The 21,186-nt window shown below is 35.6% G+C and overlaps 2 protein-coding genes across 2 annotated transcripts; one reads left to right on the top strand and one right to left on the bottom strand.

The window, feature by feature from the left end:
- Positions 1-278: 278 nt before the first annotated feature.
- Positions 279-3,278, top strand: LOC125187274 (zinc finger protein NUTCRACKER-like). Its single transcript, XM_048083829.1, has 3 exons — positions 279-547; positions 644-1,040; positions 2,019-3,278. Exons 1-3 carry the CDS (start codon positions 448-450, stop codon positions 2,809-2,811), a joined length of 1,290 nt encoding a protein of 429 aa, XP_047939786.1. The 5' UTR covers positions 279-447; the 3' UTR covers positions 2,812-3,278.
- An 8,115-nt stretch (positions 3,279-11,393) lies between these two features.
- On the bottom strand, positions 11,394-15,349 carry LOC125186320 (receptor-like protein kinase 5). Its single transcript, XM_048082671.1, has 3 exons — positions 14,783-15,349; positions 12,021-14,203; positions 11,394-11,943 (listed from the first exon to the last, which is right to left on the bottom strand). The coding sequence occupies exons 1-3, from the start codon at positions 15,226-15,228 to the stop codon at positions 11,591-11,593; spliced, it is 2,982 nt and encodes a 993-aa protein (XP_047938628.1). The 5' UTR covers positions 15,229-15,349; the 3' UTR covers positions 11,394-11,590.
- Positions 15,350-21,186: the final 5,837 nt, after the last annotated feature.

The raw sequence follows: 21,186 nt of genomic DNA, 5'->3' as shown, positions 1-21,186 counted from the left end.
GTAGTAAAAATATAAAAAAACATAAAGCAAACAATTATGGGGTAATCATTCCAACCAGAAAGCCATACACTCACATTCTTTTTTGGACCTCATCATATGTGTCATCATCCACTCTCTCCCACACACACACATAATATATAGTAACATTTTTTTAAAATTTTTTTAAAATATGTACACATAATAATAATAATCCCTAAACATAAAAATCTCACCCAAGTCTGCCAAATCCACAGTATCACCAACTTGAGTTTGTTAAATAAGATTAAAAACCCTTAATCAACCCACTCATAATTCTCTCTACTTTGGAGCCTAAGAGAGAGAGAAAGACCTAATGTTAATTCCTTGCATTTGATCACATCACTTTAGAAAGTTATCTTTTAGCTCTTCCCTTCTTACAACAACAAAAAAGTCCCATCCCTTAGCTAAATTGAACCAAATAACTCAAAGATGAGATCTACGGAAGAAGAAGCAATCTCGGTCACATCAGCTCAAAACGACGTCGTTCAGCCCCCACTAAAGAAGAAGCGGAATCTCCCCGGAAATCCAGGTATAAACACAGACTTCTGTCTATCACATCATCGCGTATTTTGAAAAATTAACCTAAAAATTAAAAAAAGGGGGTTTTGTTTTCCGTGCCAAACAGACCCCGAGGCGGAGGTGATCGCTCTGTCGCCAAAAACCCTAATGGCGACGAACCGGTTCTTGTGCGAGATATGCGGGAAAGGGTTCCAGCGGGACCAGAATCTGCAGCTGCACAAGAGGGGACACAACCTGCCGTGGAAGCTGAAGCAGAGGACGGGGAAGGAGGCGAGGAAGCGGGTGTATGTTTGCCCGGAGAAGACGTGCGTGCACCACCACGCGTCAAGGGCGCTGGGGGACCTCACCGGGATCAAGAAGCACTTCTGCAGGAAGCACGGGGAGAAGAAGTGGAAGTGCGACAAGTGCTCCAAGCGATACGCGGTGCATTCGGATTGGAAGGCACACTACAAGACTTGTGGCACTAGGGAATACAAATGTGATTGTGGTACTATTTTTTCAAGGTATGTGTCAAGTTTCTTTTTTCTTTTTTTAAGAATTTGTTTTTGTGATTAACTTCTATATATGTTGGATGTCATGTGCATGTGTGTGTGTTTCTTGAATTGATTTGTAGATTATTTTTGAATAGTTTAGAAAGATTTCACCCAAGAATTTGTTCTTCAATATCCTCAAATGTTATTGTGGTAGTACTATTTTTTTAAGGTACATATGTATGACTAGTTTCTTTTAAAAAAATCTTTTTTGTGTTTACTTTCTTGAATGGGTTTGGATGAATTAGTTGTTTTTTTAATGGTTTTTGTTGAATGAGTTGTAGGTTTGTTCTTGAATATGCTAAAATGTTTGATCTTGCAAAATTTTGAAACCCTTCTTGATATATGAAGGTTTGTGATATGAAACTGAATTTTGCATTGGAGATCCTCTAATTGTCTAGTAGTTGTCTCACTAGCTAGCACTATTATTTGTCATTTTTTTCATGTTGGTTTCTTGATTCAGTTCCATTTTTTGTGTGTGTTTTAGTTTAATTTTTAGAGTTGCACTTGGGATTCGTTATATTCGATCACTACAGCTTTTTTTTTATGTTAGGTCAAATTATTTTATAACTATAATAATATTAAACTTCAATTTTTGCAATAAACAATAACTAAGCTTCATTAATTATAATTATGTGAAGTAAATAGTAGTATTAATATAATGAATTTAGTAGTGGGACACTAGAGGGTAATAAAAATATCATAAGGCGGTGCTTTCAATCAAAGAATTAATATTTGCTCATCTTCCTCCATAGTGAACAACTTGTCTTTGTCACTTGAGCAATATGGTAGAAAACACAAATGAAATTAGTAAAATAAACAATGATATAATGACTACATTGGACATTAGGTTTGGATACTTTTTATTGATTACATTCAACTCTTTATATAGAATATTATTCAATTATTGATCTTGATTCGTTCCTCGATCTTGTCTTCGTTCCAACACAGGAGAGATAGCTTCATCACTCACCGAGCCTTTTGCGATGCCCTAGCCGAAGAAACGGCTAGATTCACTGCAGCATCACACATGAACCACAACAATCCAAATCTCAACTACAATCTCATTGGCTCATCTCTAGGGTTAGGGCAACAAAATTTCCCTCCAATCTTCAAATCAAACTCAATCAACAACCTTTCAAACATCCCTAAAAACCAACCCCTATGGATACCCCAAACCAACCACCCCAATATACACATCCCCCAAAACAACCCCATCCCAAAAAGCCTTCAAGAAATGCACCACCATCAAATCACCCTTGACCACCCACTCATCCACCAAAACCCTAATCCACCACCCTCTTCATACCACATGATGAATTGGGATTTCGGCCCGAATCAAAACCCTATGATGAGCAACAAAGAGGTTAACGCTCCGTCCCTCTTCAGTGCTCAGCACCAGAACCAGAACCAGAACCAGAACCAGAGCTGTGCGGCCATCTCTGCAACGGCTCTATTGCAGAGGGCCGCGCAGATTGGGTCCACCACCACAACTACGGACTCCTCCAACATCCTTGGGAAGTTTGGTCGTGACGAAGACGGAGACAAGCTTTGTGGGTTGTACAGTACAACCAACTCGGGGACAAGCGGGCTTGGGAGCGATGTGGAGGTCTCATTGTACCCTCCCGTGAAACGGTGTCGTAGGGCGATGACCGGTGATGAGGAGATTGGGTTGGGAGAAACGAGGGATTTTCTTGGAATGCAGAGGATCTGCAATCCTTCATCAATCAATGGATGGATATGATATGAATCATATGATTATTGCATAAAGAAATATCAAGAATATTGTTGTTGTTGATGGATATGCATATCATAATATTGTACCAAGGGAATAAAGTGGAGTTTGATGCTGAAAGAGAGAGAAGACAAAAAAAGGAAAGTAAAAGGAGAAGAAATTTAGTATTGCAAGCTTTGAGGAGAAGGAAGAGGAAGATGCATAGAAATATTTATTTGGAGAGAGAGACATAACTAAGATTCATGCATATCCTGTCTTAGAAAACATGAAAATATGTGTTTATAATAATATTTCACCTTTTGAAAATTGTGGGCTACACTATATCTTTTGGTGGAAAGGGGGGTTTAATATTTCGTGGGGGGCAAAGAAAAGAGGCTCCATTATTGCTTTATTTAAATTGTGCCCTAGTTGTTATCTTCTCAAACCCCATATGTACTTAGAAAGATGTGTAAATATATTATTATTCTCTTTTGTTATATAGCCTTTCCAAAAAAAATATACTAGAAAAGAATACATAAATGTTTCATGCAAGAATAGAGGAAAGAATCCTAGATAAGTATGGTTAATTGACTGTATTCTCGATTGTGTGAGGCAACAGATATGGAGTTTATGGACTAAATCGAATATCGCTACATGGGTCAAACTCCGAATTATCTCTCAAACGTCACAATATGACTGGCTCCTTTTTCAAGCCACCGCCTCGAGCCATCAGACGTCTCGATAAACACACACCAATGTCACTAATTACACAACCGATGTGGGACAACACTAGAGTTTGTAAATTGTAAGGGAGTAAAATGCACTAGTTACATTTACATATATTTGGCTTGGAATTAGTCACTAAATATTCATCAACTCGACTTAGACATATGAGATCTGTTTAAATTTTATTTTACCAATTGATATAAATTAAAAAAAAAAAAAGAGTCGCCCATAACTTCAAAGAATATAGTAATATATATATATATATATATGTATGTACGTGTTTCATACACAACCCCACTGAGGATATAATTTCAGTATAAATTTTCAATAATTTGTTTTAGTGGTAGGCTCAGTTTTGTTTTCGTGTTATCACCATTGTCCAACTCATTAGCGACCCACCTTGTTTATTAATGCACGCACTTCAAAAAATATAAACCAACGAAATATATCGTCGATATTAAATATAATTACGATTTTATCCATAATATATTTTACATCAGAAATACTTATCGTCAATTCGTTACTAAAGTTTAACGATGAAAGCCCACGTTGTTAAGTTTTTCCAAGTCTATATAGTTATAATCAGACACACAAAAGAACCAAACGACAAAACCACGACCAACAGACCTTCCACCAACAAATAAAGCAATAAAAAGAGTGATGATACTTTTTTTATAATATAATTCATCTAATTTTTTAAAGGTGGAAAAGAAAATAAAATCGCCACAATGAAAATAATGATCAAAACCTCTTTATTCCATATTATAGAATGTGACCACTTATTATAGTGCAGTTAATGGGCCTTATGCTGCTCACTTTAGCCCAATAAAGATCCAATTAGGAAATTTTTCTGTGGTGTGGTTTGAACTCGTTAATGGGCCTTATATATGCTGTCCACTTTAGCCTTGATTTTTAATTAATACTTGCATCATATTTAATGAAGATTTTATAACTTTCGAATTTAAATTATGACTTAGCTTGTCTCTACTAATGAAAAAGGCTGGCACCTTCACATAAATCATTTATTGCTTATTGCCTCTTAACGTGATGTCTCATCCTCTTGACTTATACTTCCTTTTTTCTACATAAGTCAAAATCACTGTTGGATAAACTCATAAAAGAATAGTATGTACTCTACTCTTTCTTATCCCTATTTATCTTTTGGTTTGGATTTTAACGAATTGATTGAGTGTTCTGAGTTGGATAAATGAATAAAACGTTAACTTGTAGTGATTTTATAAATAGAATGTCGTTTAATTTGAATGGATTATTAGAGTCTTACTTAACAAAAAATGTAAGGTTTAGAAAATCATGATATTTGGTCAATTTGTTCTACGATTACATAAATCAATCGAAAAACTGTGCATTTTAATTTCGTTAACAATTATGCTACGATAAAAAAAATCTACTACTTACGTGTACTATATTACTGATGTTTTTCAATCACACAATATGATATCTGAACTATCATATCAGATACAGTTTCACGCATAAAAATTGACATGCGAAAAAATTTAACTATTCAATATGATATCTCAGCCAAGATACAGTTTCACACAAAAAAAAAAATTGGCATGCGAACAAATTTAACTTTTACAGATTTTTTTTCTAGGTTAGGTATATACACTTTGACTAAACATGCATCACCATTTTCTCGACAATTTACTCTTAATATAGTGAGTAGAGTATAATTTACTAAAATGACGAAATATATTTGAGTAGTGGTCGAAGTGTCACACCACACCCTCCATAAAAAAAATATTTGCAAAAACTTATAAATCTAACACCCATATATACAATATTTATTGATTCCACCTAAATCTAGAGGACCCAATTCAATAAATGAGGGATGGCAAAGAATGACTAAATGCACCAAAAAATAAGACAAGACAACTTCGATGCTGAAATATAAAGAATAATATATCCTTACAGATTTTTTGTAACTGAACTTTTTTTTTTTTTTTTTTATTGATCCTTTTCTACGGATCGACTATATATGCACAAAACGAATAAAAGTAGGTTTGAGGAGTAAACTAACAATGGCGAAAAAGCAACGGAGTCGACTCGAACATTTTAATGATTTCAATTGTGAAATTAATGATTTCGATGGTGAAATTATGATCTAGGTTTTGATATAACTTAACCATAGCAAAAATACTACTAACAATCATGATCTACGCTTTCTTATGAATTCATGTTTGTCCTTTCTTTTTTACACATATGAACTTAGGGTAGTGATAAAATGCAAACTTATATATTGTACAAATTCAAAACTCCTCAACACAGTTTCAATACAATATCAACACAGTGTAAAATTTCAAGATTTTAATGTCAACACAGTATCAACACAATATCAACACAACATCAATCATTGACTACAGTTGAAATTCTATTGATGTTTTTTTGTGATCTGTTGACATTTTTCAATTATAGTTTTCATTTGATCACATCCCTATGAACTTAATCCTTGTAATTAAACCAACCAATAGACATATAAGTCACAAGTGTTTAGTTTTCACTTTCAGGGTGATCGAATTAGCAAGCTTGCTGATGAGATATTAGGGTTAATATTATCTTCGATGAGCTTGAAAGAAGCTATAAAGACAAGTGCACTCTCCTCTCGATGGAGGAGCTAGTGGATCTTCACACGCAAACTAGATATAGATCTAGATTCGACAACAATACTAGACAATCGGAGAAACTCCTATAACATTAACAAATTAAGGTTCAAGTATGTTAGATGGATTGATCGTCTATTCACCATACTCCCGAAATCCTCCACGCTCCACTTACTCCTACTCACGAGACGAGTGTTACTATTTCCCATACCAAAAATGGAATTTTCCCGACAATCTGAAGTTGCTCAAGAAGCTGAATTTGCATTATGTGAATGTGAGTGGTATGGCTGTGGCGTTTTTGTTGGGAAACTGTCGTCTCCTTGAGCAACTGTCCTTGTCCTGGTGTGGAAATGGGCTTTCGTCTTTGGAGGTTGTTGGGACCTCGCCGGTGTTCAAATGCCTAGAAATCACATGTTAATTAAGATGATATACATATATTGATATTGTGCAGGACACTTTGGAAAAGATAATGCCTAAACTTAAGGAATTGGTGGTGGTTCTTAGCAGTGAGTACAAGGACAATTGTTCTCTCGTGCTAATAATAAGCTGGTTTGGTGTGGCACCTTGCTTGGAGAGATTTATTCTAGAGGTAACTATCTATTTATATTGCCAAGGTTGGTCAAATTCTGTATTGTTAAATTATAAACTTTGCATGATTATCTTTTCACTATTCATATGTAATTTGAGTCTTCCGAACATAAGCCTTCTCTTCTGCAGCGATTTCAAGGTTGCGGTTATAATTTTATGCTCATCATCGTGTATCTTCACAGCGGCGGTATCCTCGATTATCCGCGTCTTGACGTTCGACGTCACTTCCAGTAGCTCTAGCCTCCTAGTAGCGGCGACATTGAGGTCGATACTGTTGCAAAACATTGCCGGGAACACCCCATTGGATCTTCGTTGGTATCCATCCGAATTTGAGAATGAACACCCCATTGGGTCTTCATTATTATCCATCCGAATTTGAGAATTTGGGGAGAAAGAGGGATTTTTCTGAATTTGAGAATTTGGAAAGAAAAAGGGAGTTATTCACGTCTTGATGTTCGACGTCACTTCCAGTAGCTCTAGCCTCCTAGTAGCGGCGACGTTGAGGTCGAAAATTGTTGCAAAACATCGCCGGAACACCCCATTGATCGTCATTGGTATCCATTCGAATTTGAGAATTTGGGGAGAAAGAGGCAGTTTCCTTTGAATTTTAGAATTTGGGAAGAAACAGGAGTTTTTGGTGGGGAGAGAAGGAAGGGAAAATATATAGGATATATGTTTGGAGAAGTAATTTAGTTTGGAGGAAATATTTTAGAGTAGAATGGGTGAAATATATGAAAAATGTTTTAGAAACAAAAGAAACACTTTTTTTTCTCAAACTTTTCAACTTCTAAACTTATTCAACTTATTCAACCTGTTCAACTATTTTAAAATGGTATAACTCTCACATATTTATAGGCATACATCTCATATTCTAGAATTCTCTACTAGAATTCTACTTAAATGATAATTCTATAATATCTAGATATTTGTATTATATCTAGATAATTATATTAAAAAAATCAAGTTTATTAATTTTAATTCCAACAATATATCATATAAATAGGAAGCTCAAATACCCGCCAACGATTTATCCCTTTCTTTTTTTATTTCAATTTTTATTCCTAGCGTAGAATTTGAAGCCCAATTTTTATTCCAAGGGGAGAAGGTATGCGTAGAATTTGAAGCCCAATTTGTCGTTGAGGATATTAAATGGGCCAGAGCCCAAACACAAAAGGAAATTAATTAAATTGTAACAAAAATAAAAGGGAAAATGAAATGAAGGATTTAGAAATTAGAGAAAAACCCTTAACCCTACCATACTAAACCCTTCCACAAGCTCTCTCACTCTCTCTAAAACCTTCTCATCATTTCATCTTTTCTCGATCCTCTCCACACATTTTTTTTCCGATCAATGTATATAGGTCTACCGTTATTCTCTGCTTTCTGTTGTATGAAATTGTTTGTGCATAAATGGCTGATTGTTTCTACATGCTTTGCGTTTGGATGGCTTTGTCATTGAGCGAGTAATTTCTACTACATTTCAATTTTCATTATCTCCGTTGAGAGGAGTAATTTTGATTCTATTGCATTTATGGGGTGTTGGATCATTAATATAATATTTTAACTATAATATTATATATATTCTATTAATTAATATACTATATAATATATATTACATTATTATTTTTATATTTTATATATATATATATATAATAAAATAAATTACACATATATATTACTAATATATATGATTTTTTTCGGTTTTTCGGATATTTCGGTTTTGTTCGGTTTTTTAAGTTTGGTTTACGGTTTTTCTGTTTCGGTTTTTCGGGTTCGGTTCGGTTTGGGTTTTGAACTAAATTTGGTTTTTCGGTTTTGATTCGGTTTCGGCAAAAAACAGAACCGAAACCCGAATGCTCACCCCTAGTTGCAGAGGGCCGCGCAGATTGGGTCCACCACCACGACTACGGACTCCTCCAACATCCTAGGGAAGTTTGGTCGTGACGAAGATGGAGACAAGCTCAGTGGGTTGTACAGTACAACCAACTCGGGGACGAGCGGGCTTGGGAGCGATGTGGAGGTCTCGTTCTACCCTCCCGTGAAACGGTGTCGTAGGGCGATGACCGGTGATGAGGAGATAGGGTTGGGAGAAACGAGAGATTTTCTTGGGATGCAGACGATCTGCAACCCTTCATCAATCAATGGATGGATATGATATGATTATTGCATGAAGATATATCAAGAACATTGTTGGTTGATGGATATGCTCATATGCATATCTTAAGAGAGAAGACAAAAAAGGAGGAAAGGAAAGGAAAAGGGGAAGGAATTTAGTATTGCAAGCTTTGAGGAGATGCATAGAAATATTTATTTGGAAAGAGAGACATAACTAAGATTCATGCATATCCTGTCTTAGAAAACATGAAAATATGTGTTTATAATAATATTTCAGCTTTTGAAAATTGTGGGCTTCACTATATCTTTTGGTGGAAAGAGAGGGCTTAATATTTGGTGGGGTGCTAAGAAAAGAGGCTCCATTATTGCTTTATTTAAATTGTGCCCTAGTTGTTATCTTCTCAAAACCCATATGTACTTAGAAAGATGTGAAAATATATTATTTTTATTACTATTATTTTCTTTTGGTTATATAGCCTTTCCCAAAAAAATATAGAAAAGAACGCATAAATGTTTCATGCAAGAATGGAGGAGAGGAATCCTAGGTAGGTATGGACGTATGGTGGAACAAGCAATGAATATAGAGTGTATTCTCGATTGTGTGAGGCAACAAATGTGGAGTTTATAGGCTAAATAGAATATCGTTATATGTGTCACATTCTGAGTTAGCTCGCAAATGTCACAATATGAATGGCTCCTTTCTCAAGCCATCACTTTGAGCCGTCGGACGTCTCAATAAATACACACCAATATTACTAGGTACACAACTGATATGGGACAACACTAGAGTTCGTAAAGGAGTGAAATTAAACTAAGTACTGGTTACATTTACATATATTTGGCTTGGAATTAGCCACTAAATATTCATCAACTCGATTTGAACATATATATTGAGGTCTATTTAAAATTTATATTACCGATTGATATAAATTAACTAATGAACTAATATTTATAGCAACAGAATATTTCTCACTATATAATTTATTTTTTAGCTGAGGCCTACCTGAAGTGGCAAAACCAATATAGTATAGTGATACTACTTTTTTTCTAATTTAATTCATCTAATTTTATAAAGGTGGAAATGAAAATAAAATCGACATAATGAAAATAGTGATAAAAAAAAACCTCTTAATTCCATTTACAGCATGATCACTTATTATAGTGCAGTTAATGGGCCTTATGCTGTCCACTTTAGCCCAATAAAGATCCAAATAGGAAATTTTTCTGTGGTGTGGTTTGAACTCGTTAGTGGGCCCTATGCTGTCCACTTTAGCCTTGATTTTTACTCCTTTCGTCCACGATTAACACTCTCATTTCTAAATGACGCGGGTTTTAAAAAATGTTAAAAAAAGTGGGTGGAAGAAAGTTAGTGGAATAGGGTCCCACTTGTATATATTAGTTTTAAATGATATGTGAGTGTAATGAGTTAGTGGAATGTGGGTCTCTTTACCATTTATGGTAATTATGAATCGGGACTCTTATTCATGGACGGAACAAAATGGAAAAATGGGACTCTTATTCGTGGACGAAAGGGATTAATTAATACTTGCATCATATTTAATGAAGATTTCATAACTTTCGAATTTAAATTATGACTTAGTCTCTACTAATTAAAAAGACTGCCACCTTCACATAAATCATTTATTGCTTATTGCCTCTTAACGTGATGTCTCATCCTCTTGACTTATACTTCCCTTTTCTACGTTGGAGACGACCAATGATTTATTGATTTACTTAAGTCAAAATCACTGTTGGATAAACTCATAAAAGAATAGTATGTACTACTATTTCTTATCCCTATTTATCTTTTGGTTTGGATTTTAACGAATTGATTGAGTGTTCTGAGTTGTATAAATGGATAAAATGTTAACTTGTAGTGATTTTATAAATAGAATGTGGTTTAATTTGAATGAATTATTAGAGTCTCACTTAACAAAAAAATATAAGGTTTAGAAAATGATGATATTTGGTCAATTCTGATTTGGTCCGCGATTACATAAATCAATCGAAAAAATTGTGCATTTTAAATTCGTTCGCATTTATATTGCGATAAAAAAAATTATTACTTACGTGTACTATATTGTTGATGTTTTTCAATCAAATAATATGATATCTGAACTGTCATATCAGATACAGTCTCACACAAAGAAAAAATTAACATGCGAAAAAATTTAACTATTCAATATAATATCTTACCTAAGATACAGTTTCACACAAAAAAAAAAATGATATGCAAACAAATTTAACTTTTACAGAATTTTTTTCTATTTTTTTTTATTGTTTTAGGTATATTCAATTTGACTAAACATTCGTCACCATTTTTTCGACAATTTACTCAAAATATAGTGAGTTATTAAAATGACGAAACTATATTTGAGTAGTGGTCGAAGTGTCACACCACCACACCCTCCATAAAAAAAAATATTTGCAAAAAATTATAAATTTAACACCCATATATACAATATTTATTGATTCCACCTAAATCTAGAGGACCCAATTCAATAAATGAGGGACGGCAAAGAATGACTAAATGCACCAAAAAATAAGACAAGACAACTTCGATGCTGAAATCCAAATTGTGACATCTAATTAAATGATATCATATCTCATATTCTAGAGAACAATGTTGCATAAGTATATTTAAATCTTGTGATTCATCACTTTACTAGTTAATTTCAGATGAATTAAATAAAAACCCCACCAACAACCACAAGTTGATAGTATAATCCATATCATTTTTTCTATCTAAAATTAGACTAAATTCAAATGGTATTCATGGGCTTCTTTTCTTGAGATTTAGGTATCAAAGCAATTAATTCCTGCAGCATATTCACAACCCTACGCATGGAAGGCCGAGTGTTGGGGAGGTTGCTAGTGCACAGCAGCCCGATGTCGAGGAGCCGGCCAACGTGCTCCTCGAACTTCTCCAAGCCGAGCTTCGGGTCCACCACGTCGCTAGTCCCGTGCGACTCCAGTGTGGACCGCAACCACGCGGCCAAGTCCTTCTCCCCGAATTCGGGATCAATTGGCGGCCTCCCCGTCACTAGCTCGAGCAGCACGACTCCAAAGCTGTATATGTCGCTCTTCTCGTTCACACGTAGCGTGTACGCGTATTCTACAACCAAAACACATTTTTTTTTATCATAATCGTAAATAATACCTAATAACAACAACAATTGTGTACGGACATACCGGGCGCAATGTAGCCGTACGAACCAGCAATAACGGACATGGACTCGAGGCCGTTGTTGGCGGTCTTCTTAACCACTTTTGCAACGCCAAAATCCGCAATCTTAGCACCGAAGTCTCCATCGAGCAATATGTTGTTCGACTTCACGTCCCTGTGCACGACCGGAGGGACAGAGTCGTGGTGCAAGTACGAGAGCCCCTCGGCAGCATCCAGCGCGATCTTGAACCTCGTTGGCCAGTCCAATATCCTCTTCGCGCCCTTGTGCAGCGCGTCGCCTAGGCTCCCGTTGGGGAGGTACTCGTACACCAAGAGCTTGCATCTCCCCGCGCTACAGCAGCACCACAACCGGACGATATTCTTGTGCCTGATCCTCCCCAGCGTCTCCACCTCGGTCTCAAACCCGTCCCCGTCCGAATCAAGGCTGCTGATGGTGGCGTTGCTGCTCGCGTCTCTAATAGCCCGGTCGTGCAGCTTCTTCACAGCGACCGTCTCCCCATTGCTCAGCACGGCCTGGTAGACCTTCCCTGAGGCGCCCCTCCCAATCACGTTCGCCTCCTTCAAGCAGTCGCTGATCTCACTCTCGCTGAACCCGAGCTTGTAAAACGACGTCCACTTGGTCACAGCGCCTCGATTCCTCTTCATCCGCCCGAGCTTCCTGTACTTGATCACGAAGCAGACAACGCCAACGAGGAAGACCAGCGCAGCTGCAGCGAAGATAGACCTCAATACCCACTTAAAGACTCGACCACGCCCACTCCCTCCCCAGCTACACGAACCAGAGGCGCGAACACAGAGCCCCGGGTTGCCAAGAAAGCTATCACTGTAAGCATCGCTAGCAAACACGGGAGGGGTGATCCCGGTGAGCAGATTGCTCGATAAATTCAGCTTATTGAGCCTCAAATTCTGCAACGAAGCCGGAATCTCCCCGGAAAATCTGTTACCAGAAAGATCAAGATAGTTCAACACAGGCAAGTCCCCAATCTCATCAGGGATTGGACCAGAGAGCCTATTTTGAGCCAAATTAAGCTCATTCAACTGTGCTAATTCATGAATTCCAATAGGAATTCCACCAGATAAATCATTGTTGCTTAGATCAAGCCTCCCTAGCTGCTTCAGATTCACAATGGAGCTCGGGATTTCGCCACTGAACGCGTTATCACGCGCAGACAACTCAATCAAGGCCTCCAACGATCCAATCTCACGAGGCAGGCTCCCCGAGAAATTATTGCTCGAGATCGACAGCGTGGACAGGTTCGTAGCCCCTGCAATCAGCGGAGAGACACCCCCCGAGAACAAGTTCCCGTGGAGCTCGAGCAAGTAGGCATTAGGCAGCCCCCAAAACTCATCCGGAACCTCCCCGGACAACCGGTTCCCACGCATCCTAACCCTCTGCAGCGTCCTGCATTTGGCAACACTCGCGGGAATGCTCCCCGAGAAATCATTGTATATCAATATCAACGCCTCGAGAGCATTATTCGAGCACAAGAACTCCGGGATCCCACCGGTGAGATTGCAATACGACACGTCTAAAATCTGCAAGGCCGAGTTCTTGCCAAGATCCCTCGGAAGCAAGCCGCTCAGGGGATTCGCAAACAGCTTAAGCTCAACGAGATTCTCGGATAAGGCAATGCTCTCGGGGATCAGCCCCCCGAGCTTGTTCTCGTACAGGTTCAACGACTCGAGAGGCAAGGCACAGAGCTCGGCTGGGATGATCCCACTCAACATATTCATGGAAGCATCAAATCTCCTCAAATTAGCCAAATGAGACCATCCAAGCTGAGGCAATGAGCCACTGAAAGAGTTGTTGAAGAGCTCCATCTGCTCTATGCTGGTGAGCTCCGTGATCTGGCTCGGGAGAGGCCCGGAGAGGAGGTTATCCGAGAGGTCGAGGTTCCTGAGGCGCTTGAGCCGGCCGAGGCTCGGTGGGAACGGGCCAGTGAGGCCGGAGTCGCTTATCCAGAGCTCCTCTAAGTTAATGAGGCTGCCTAGCTCCGGTGGAATGGGGCTAGGTGAGAAGTGATTGTAGGCGAGGAGTAGCCTTTTGAGGGTGGTGATGTTGCCGAGACCCGCCGGAATCGGGCCGGTAAGGAGATTCTCGGTGAGGATTAGGGTTTCGAGCTGCCGGAAAGTGCCGAAAGAGGGGGGAATTTGGCCGGAGAAGCTGTTTCCCTCTAAATTAAGGTACCTGGATTGAAATTCAATTTGCAATTGATTAGAATTGCATCTGAGAATCTATGGAAATCGGAATTGAAGTGAAGAGGCGTTGTAATCACGATCATAAATGCTGATGGAAAAGATTGTTCTAGAAATTAAATGAGAGTTAATAATGGAGAATTCAGATAGGCTAAAAACATGATCTTTGCGTATACTTGACGACATCTGATGAAAATTCAGACTCAATTAAAAAGGTGATTTGCAGATGAACACTAAATTTATCTTTTTTAACCGTAAAGATTGAATCTTTTTTACTGATTTTTAACCGTAAAAATTGAATCTTTATTACGATCTTTTACTTAAAAAGGCTGATTTCTATTTAAACATTTTTACCAACTGGCTATTTGCAGAAAGATGAATTCAAATGAAGCTAACAAAAAGAAATTCTCCCTTTTTTAACTGTAAAAATTGAATCTTTTTACTTAAAAAGGCTGATTTCTATTTAAACCTTTTTACCAAGTGGCTATTTGCAGAAAGATGAATTCAAATGAGCATTAAATTCTTGCTTGATTTCGAAATTAACAGTAAAGATTGAAACTTTATCGCATACCTGAGGAAGGGGAGGTCGGAGAGGGAGGAGGGGATGGGGCCCACGAGGAGATTCTGGGAGAGGTCGAGGCTGACGAGATTCCGGCAGGCGGAGACGGCGGCGGGGAGGGAGGAGTTGATGGAGTTGTTGGAGAGGGAGAGGTTGGAGAGGGAAGGGAGGTCGCAGAGGGAGATGGGGAAGTCGCCGGAGAGGGAGGCGCCGGAGAGGGAGAGGGCGGCGACGGAGCCGAGGCCGTTGCAGGCGACGCCGGTCCAGTTGCAGGGGGTGGCGGCGGCGGCGGACCAGCCGGGGATGGGGAGGTTGGCTCGGAGGAGGAGGAGGCCCTCTTGGTTTAGAGCAAGAGAAAAAAGGGGTGTGGATTGGAGAATTGAGAAGAGGAGGAAAAGGGGAAGGAATGGGGAGAGGGAAGGTGATGGAGGCATTCTTGATGATTGAGAATGAATCATGCAAGAAGATGAAGAAGATTAAGTATAAGAAGATTCTTGCTTTAAGTGTGTGTTGTGTGTTGTGTGTGTGAAGTGATGTGTTGTGTGTGTGAAGTGATGGAGTGTGGAGGGAAAATTTGTGGGTTTGGAATCTTGGTGGTGGTGGAATTAAATGAGGAAAGTGTTGGTTTTGGGACTAGAGTAAACCTTTTAATTGGTTATTGTGTTTATTTATATTGGGATAATAGAATTTGTGATTTTTGCATAGTGATTAAAATTTTTATGTGGTGATTTATCTTATTATGGTAGTGAATCGGATTCGAGACGATTTAATGATGCATTAAAGTACGAGGTGGTCGAATCGGCCGACATTGTTTACCGAATCTCGTTGTTCTTAGTGAAACTATATGTGCTTAACTGGAAATGATTTTTATATGAAAGCATATTTTTGCATAAATTCGATTATGTTAGGAGAATCAAATGAAAGCGAAAGTTCGGTAGTTATAAGATGTATTTTTTAATTGTCGTATAAAGCTCGAATTTAGTGAAGTTTGCCGGTTCTGTAAAATATGCTCTTTTTCTTTAGATTTTTAAGTTGTCGTGTAAAACAAAAATTTAGTGAAATACGCTATAAGAATATATGATCTCTTTGTCCACCGACACTAGTCTTGATATTTGATTACGTAAATTTTAATATACTAAATTGACAAGTATTAGAGAGATATAGAAGAAAAAAAACTGTTTAAAGATTTTATTAGTGAAGATCAAGACCCGCATTATTAAAGATGGAATCTAATCATAAATGGAACACAACTATTTTTTGTTAACGGCCCGAAAAAGAATAAAATGGTTATCGACAAATTAAGTAGTATGATATATCATAAAACTCAATATTATCTAATTTGTGAAATCGAAAACCACTTTTAACATTGCACTGAGTGAGCATATTCTTGTCATCCCAAATTAATCGAAGCAGTTTTTCATCACGAGGTTTAAGAAACGGATATTTATTCAGTTAAAATAAGAAAAAAAAAATAGATATGCAGAGAATATAAAATATGAGCAATAATATGATAAGAAATATTAAAAGCAATGATTTTTGTCAAAAATGATTCATTTAATTTGAGACTTTAGAAAAAATATAATGACTCGGTTAATTTAGAAGGAGGAACGAAATATACATCTTTTGGAATTAGTTTAATATTGTTGTGATAGGCTTTAACTTTTCTTAGGAAAAGTTCGTCTTTGGGATAGATTGGGATTGGAGGAGGTGAGAAATGTGACAAATTTATTTATGGGAAAAGGAAGGAATTTGAAGAGTTGAAATAAGTGTGAATTTGTTATGAGTGGGATCCAGCAAATTTTTATTGGGACTATTTGGATGGGATAAAAGCAAATCTGATAAAAGTTTGTCTCGAATTAGTGGGATAAAGACAATGAACAGAATTGTATCATTAATTAATTGTATTTTGATAAATTTCAGTTTTGAAAATGGAATCAAATTATTAGACACGTCTGGCTCTTGGTATATAAAAAAGATATGGCTGAATTTATGTTCTATTTTCAAAATATTAGTGTAAATGGAAGATTTACACTTTTAAAGAGCAGCTATAATTAAATAATAAATGTGGATGGGTTTTATTTGAATTTACTATTGTTCGATGATTTTTTTTTCACTCAAGTATTTTGAATTCTCGGATAATTCACACGTTTGAATTGGAATGTGGTAGATGATGATGGTTTTCTAACTATAACTACTATTTGGACTAAACTTGGAAGTTGGAATTACATATTGTACCAGTTTTACAATATTGGCTATGATTCTAGTGTGTTTAACATTGTACAAGTCGATTAATTGTCGATTTTTAATTTAAAATTGAGAAAAAATATAAAAAAAATGTGAAACTTCGAAAAGAAACATTGGCAACGTGAGAAAAGGCAAAAAAAAAAAAAAAAACCCGACACAAGCCATCGATGCTTTTGTCTGGTCACATGCTATTCTAATTTTTCAGAACTATAACTGTCATTTCACAATTGAAACAACCAATTATCCCAACCCAACAGTGGCTCATTGAAGCGAGAAAAAGGCAAAATCTACGCAAAAATCAACAATTTTGAAGTGAAACTGACGATCAATGCCTTTGTCGAGTTAAATACCATTCCAATTTTTCGAAACTTCAACAGCTAGTTCCGAATCAAATTCAACCCAACAGTGGTTCATTGAAGCGTTGGAGAAAAAGACAAAATCTACGCAAAAATCAACAATTTTGAAGTGAAACTGACGATCAATGCCCTTGTCGAGTTAAATACCATTCTAATTTTTTGAAAGTTCAACAGCTAGCTCCGAATCAAATTCGCCAATGCATCCATCCCTACCCAAAAGTGGCTAAACATAATGTAAATAGCCACCTATATTTAATAAATAACTAAAATGATTTTCCAAACTCGATTAAAATACAAATTGATATATGATGGTTAAGCTCCATTGAAAAAGGGAAAAAATAAACAATTGAAAATAGCTGCTCATAAATTTACTGCTGTCGCTCTCAAGAAAATCAAAATTATTGTTGTTATGACTGGAAAAGGCCAGACAATACTTTATATATGAGTTACTATCAAATTATTGAAATAGCAATAAATCAAGTGAATAAAACATAGTAATTCTTACATATACAAGTTTCGAATATAATTTAGGGGCTAAAGGCTATAGAATATGAGGTAAACTGTGGGGCAAAAATCAAGAACATTGATTAATATATGGTCAGTTCTATGATTTTAAAGATTAGGAGTAAAATCACTAAATTTTGTTTGTTCGAAATTATTTTAGGTGAAATTGTAGTAATGTGGCAGCGGAAAATATAAATAATTATTTAATTTAAAATTTTAGAAATATATTATATGTAGTGTAGGGGATAAATTTTTTTTACCATCGCATAATTGTGAACAAATTTATCAAAAATATTAAATAGAGTCAAAAAATTAAATAGAGTCAGAAGTTTATATTGAAATAAATATGAAAGTAATGTAGTGTCGGTGGCCCAGTGAATTTAATATTGATCCCACTCGTGGGCTTGAAGTGATTTAATGAGAAACTTCACATCATAATTGATACCTTAATCTACGGATATTTTTTCATTTAATCAATCAATTATTTATATATTTATTTTATATTAATTCAAGTTACATTTTTATCAAAATACTTTGAAATAATAGCCTAGTAGTGTGGTGAGTATTTTTAAGACTAGGTTTTAATAATGTTATAGAAGTGTAATAGTACTATGTACTTATTCATTAGAGATGTCAGCATAGTTCGAAACTCGCAAATGGATCAAAATAGCTTGTCAAATTTAGAGGATGTGAGTATAATCCATTTAGTCTTTAATGTGAGTAAAAATGACCCGAAATTCAAAAAATAGTCCAGTTATACGTTAACACTTTTAAAAACACACAATCTTAATTTTTGGTTGTTAGTTTTTAACTCGATTAATCAACTTGGTTAGCTCGAAACCTGAACATTTAGGCTAGCTCGAAACCTGAACACTCAGGCTGATTCAAAATCAGATGAATTGACTCGATTGGTCTCTCATGTTTTAATATACAAGCATAATGAGCATAACAATTGTAAAATCAACCAATGAATAATGAATAGAATCTAAGTTAGTCCATAATTTCAAACTTCATTTCAAATGTACTAATAATTGGCGATGGAATTGTGGAGAAAGTCTTCAATTTTGAACTGCTCTTATTTGACTCTACCTAAAAAAGCACAGAAATTAATCCAAACATCAATCTTTTCTTCCTCTGTTTTTCTTCATTCAAACATTATTAATTGGTCCAATTAGCCTAACTGTTTGGTTTGTTGTCAATCAGTTTAGATTGACAACTAATAATAATAAAATTAAAATTTTTAATGACAATAGAATGGAATTGTATCAATCACTATCCGAATTAAATTGATAGGCTTGCTTATAAATGATGTGGGCCAATGAGAAAGCAATAAGTCATTTGGGCCTCAAAGTTTATTAAGATCCATATAGAAAAGCCCATATATGTGATTGGATAAACTAAATTTGATCCTTTTCTCCTGAAATTAAATGAACTTGCTCATTTAAATATTCAAATATTGTGATGTTAACAAAATTAGAGTAATATCTGTGCGATTAATAAATCATTAATTTTTTATATTTGTTTAATTTTTAAATAATTAAGTAATGACATAAAAAATAACACTGTAAATAAATATACATACAATACCAATTTTAGCCTTGTACAAAATAATAAAAAAAATAGTAAATTCATAAATAATAATAGTAATACATTAACACTTGTGTTAATAAATCTGAATAAACTTAAAGTTTAGAATTTTAATTAAAAAGAAAGCTCCTATAAAAAGTGAGTTTTTGACCTTTTAGAATATTGCTCTCTATTGAAAACATGATTATGAATCGAGAAGGTGAGACGACACACAATAAAATAAAATAAAAAAAACCCACGAAGCCAAAATTGAATATTCCCACCCAATGTGCTAAAATTTGAAGAGATTAGCATTGCTGATGAGTGAGAATGAATCATACTACAAGAAAATGGAGCACTTTCTTGTTTAAATTGAGTGGATGAAGCCAAATATGACTAGTTTTTTGTGAATGACCCCCCAAAAAATAGATGACTATTGGTTATGAACCGACAAAGTATATTTCTTTTTCTTTTTCAATGGTCTAAGATTATTTTTTCTTGAGATGGTATGGAATCGAATTAACCAAGACCAAATTTTTCATCGGGAAAAGGTTGAGACTTTTAAGTCAAAATCAATCATTCATGTCACTGTTCCAAGATTAAGTATCAAACTTTATCTAATCAATCAAATAACATTCATAAAATTCAACCTTATCTAATTTACAAATCCGAACACAACTTTTACATTTGCGCTGAGTGATTATACTTTCATTGTCTCATATTAATCAACATGTTTTGTTGCGAGATTTAAGAAACCGGTGTTTAATAAATTAATAAGATCATTAAGGTAAAGTATGTAAGAAAAGATGGATAAATAGGAAGATAGTAAAATACTACTAGTATAAATTATATAATAAATAAATAATAAAACCACTAATTTTGTTGAAAATTGATTCATTTAATTTGATACTCCATGTCAAAAAAAAAAAAATAACTCAGTTGATTTAGCAAGAACCAAAATCCTACTCCATATGTTTTGGCATTAGTATAATACTGTCACGAATTACGATAGCCTTGAATTCGTTTCCAAAAAAAGTTAGCCCCCTCTGAATGGAATTGGTTGGGGTTGGGGTGATGAGAAACGTGACAATTTTATTTATGGGAAAGGAAATGAGTTGAAGAGTTGATAATAAGTGTGACTTAGCATTTTCCAATGAGTAGAAACGTAGAATCCAACAAATTTTTCTTTTGACTTTTTAAGTTTGAAAAAGCCAAATTTTGTTAGGAATGGAGTTTTGGAGAAAATACCAAAAATGTCCTATAAATAGCAAAATTATGAATAAGAAAAAACAATATTACTACTAAGTACTATTCAAATTTAGGAATAATTTTAGAAATATACTCTCTCCGTCCCGCTCAGTCTCATTGACTTTTCTGTCATTTTTTTGTAAAAATGATAAAAAATAGTTACAGTGGAAAAATGGTAAAATAAGAGAGACAATAGTGTAGATAAGATTTTTCTCTATATTAGTATTTATCATTACATATGGCCTAATTAAGAAGGTCAAGATTTCTTTCCCCACTACACATTGATAATGCTGTTTATCATCAATTAGAAATCAATGATGGCAGGAATTGATTAAGAGCATAACAAAAATCTGAAAAATCGAAAGTATTTAGTGGTGGGGATCACGGCTGCACCATTACCAACAGAAATGGTACATGAGTAATGTGACTAAAACGACAAAATCAATTAATAAGCATTAGTTGTTAATGCTGTATATATATAGAAGAAGTGGTAACCAA

Source organism: Salvia hispanica, chromosome 5, assembly GCF_023119035.1.
Source record: "Salvia hispanica cultivar TCC Black 2014 chromosome 5, UniMelb_Shisp_WGS_1.0, whole genome shotgun sequence".
Classification (NCBI taxonomy): Eukaryota; Viridiplantae; Streptophyta; class Magnoliopsida; order Lamiales; family Lamiaceae; genus Salvia; species Salvia hispanica.
This window is presented reverse-complemented; position numbering and strand designations above follow the sequence as displayed.

Bases quoted from the DNA above. Each gene is read 5' to 3' on its own strand.
- LOC125187274 (XM_048083829.1), top strand. From the start codon at position 448: ATGAGATCTACGGAAGAAGAAGCAATCTCGGTCACATCAGCTCAAAAC. The intron at 548-643 runs GTATAAACACAG...CGTGCCAAACAG, and splicing joins GAATCTCCCCGGAAATCCAG to ACCCCGAGGCGGAGGTGATC. The intron at 1,041-2,018 runs GTATGTGTCAAG...GTTCCAACACAG, and splicing joins TGTGGTACTATTTTTTCAAG to GAGAGATAGCTTCATCACTC.
- LOC125186320 (XM_048082671.1), bottom strand. From the start codon at position 15,228: ATGATTCATTCTCAATCATCAAGAATGCCTCCATCACCTTCCCTCTCC. The intron at 14,204-14,782 runs GTATGCGATAAA...ATTTCAATCCAG, and splicing joins TCCGACCTCCCCTTCCTCAG to GTACCTTAATTTAGAGGGAA. The intron at 11,944-12,020 runs GTATGTCCGTAC...TTTTGGTTGTAG, and splicing joins GTACGGCTACATTGCGCCCG to AATACGCGTACACGCTACGT.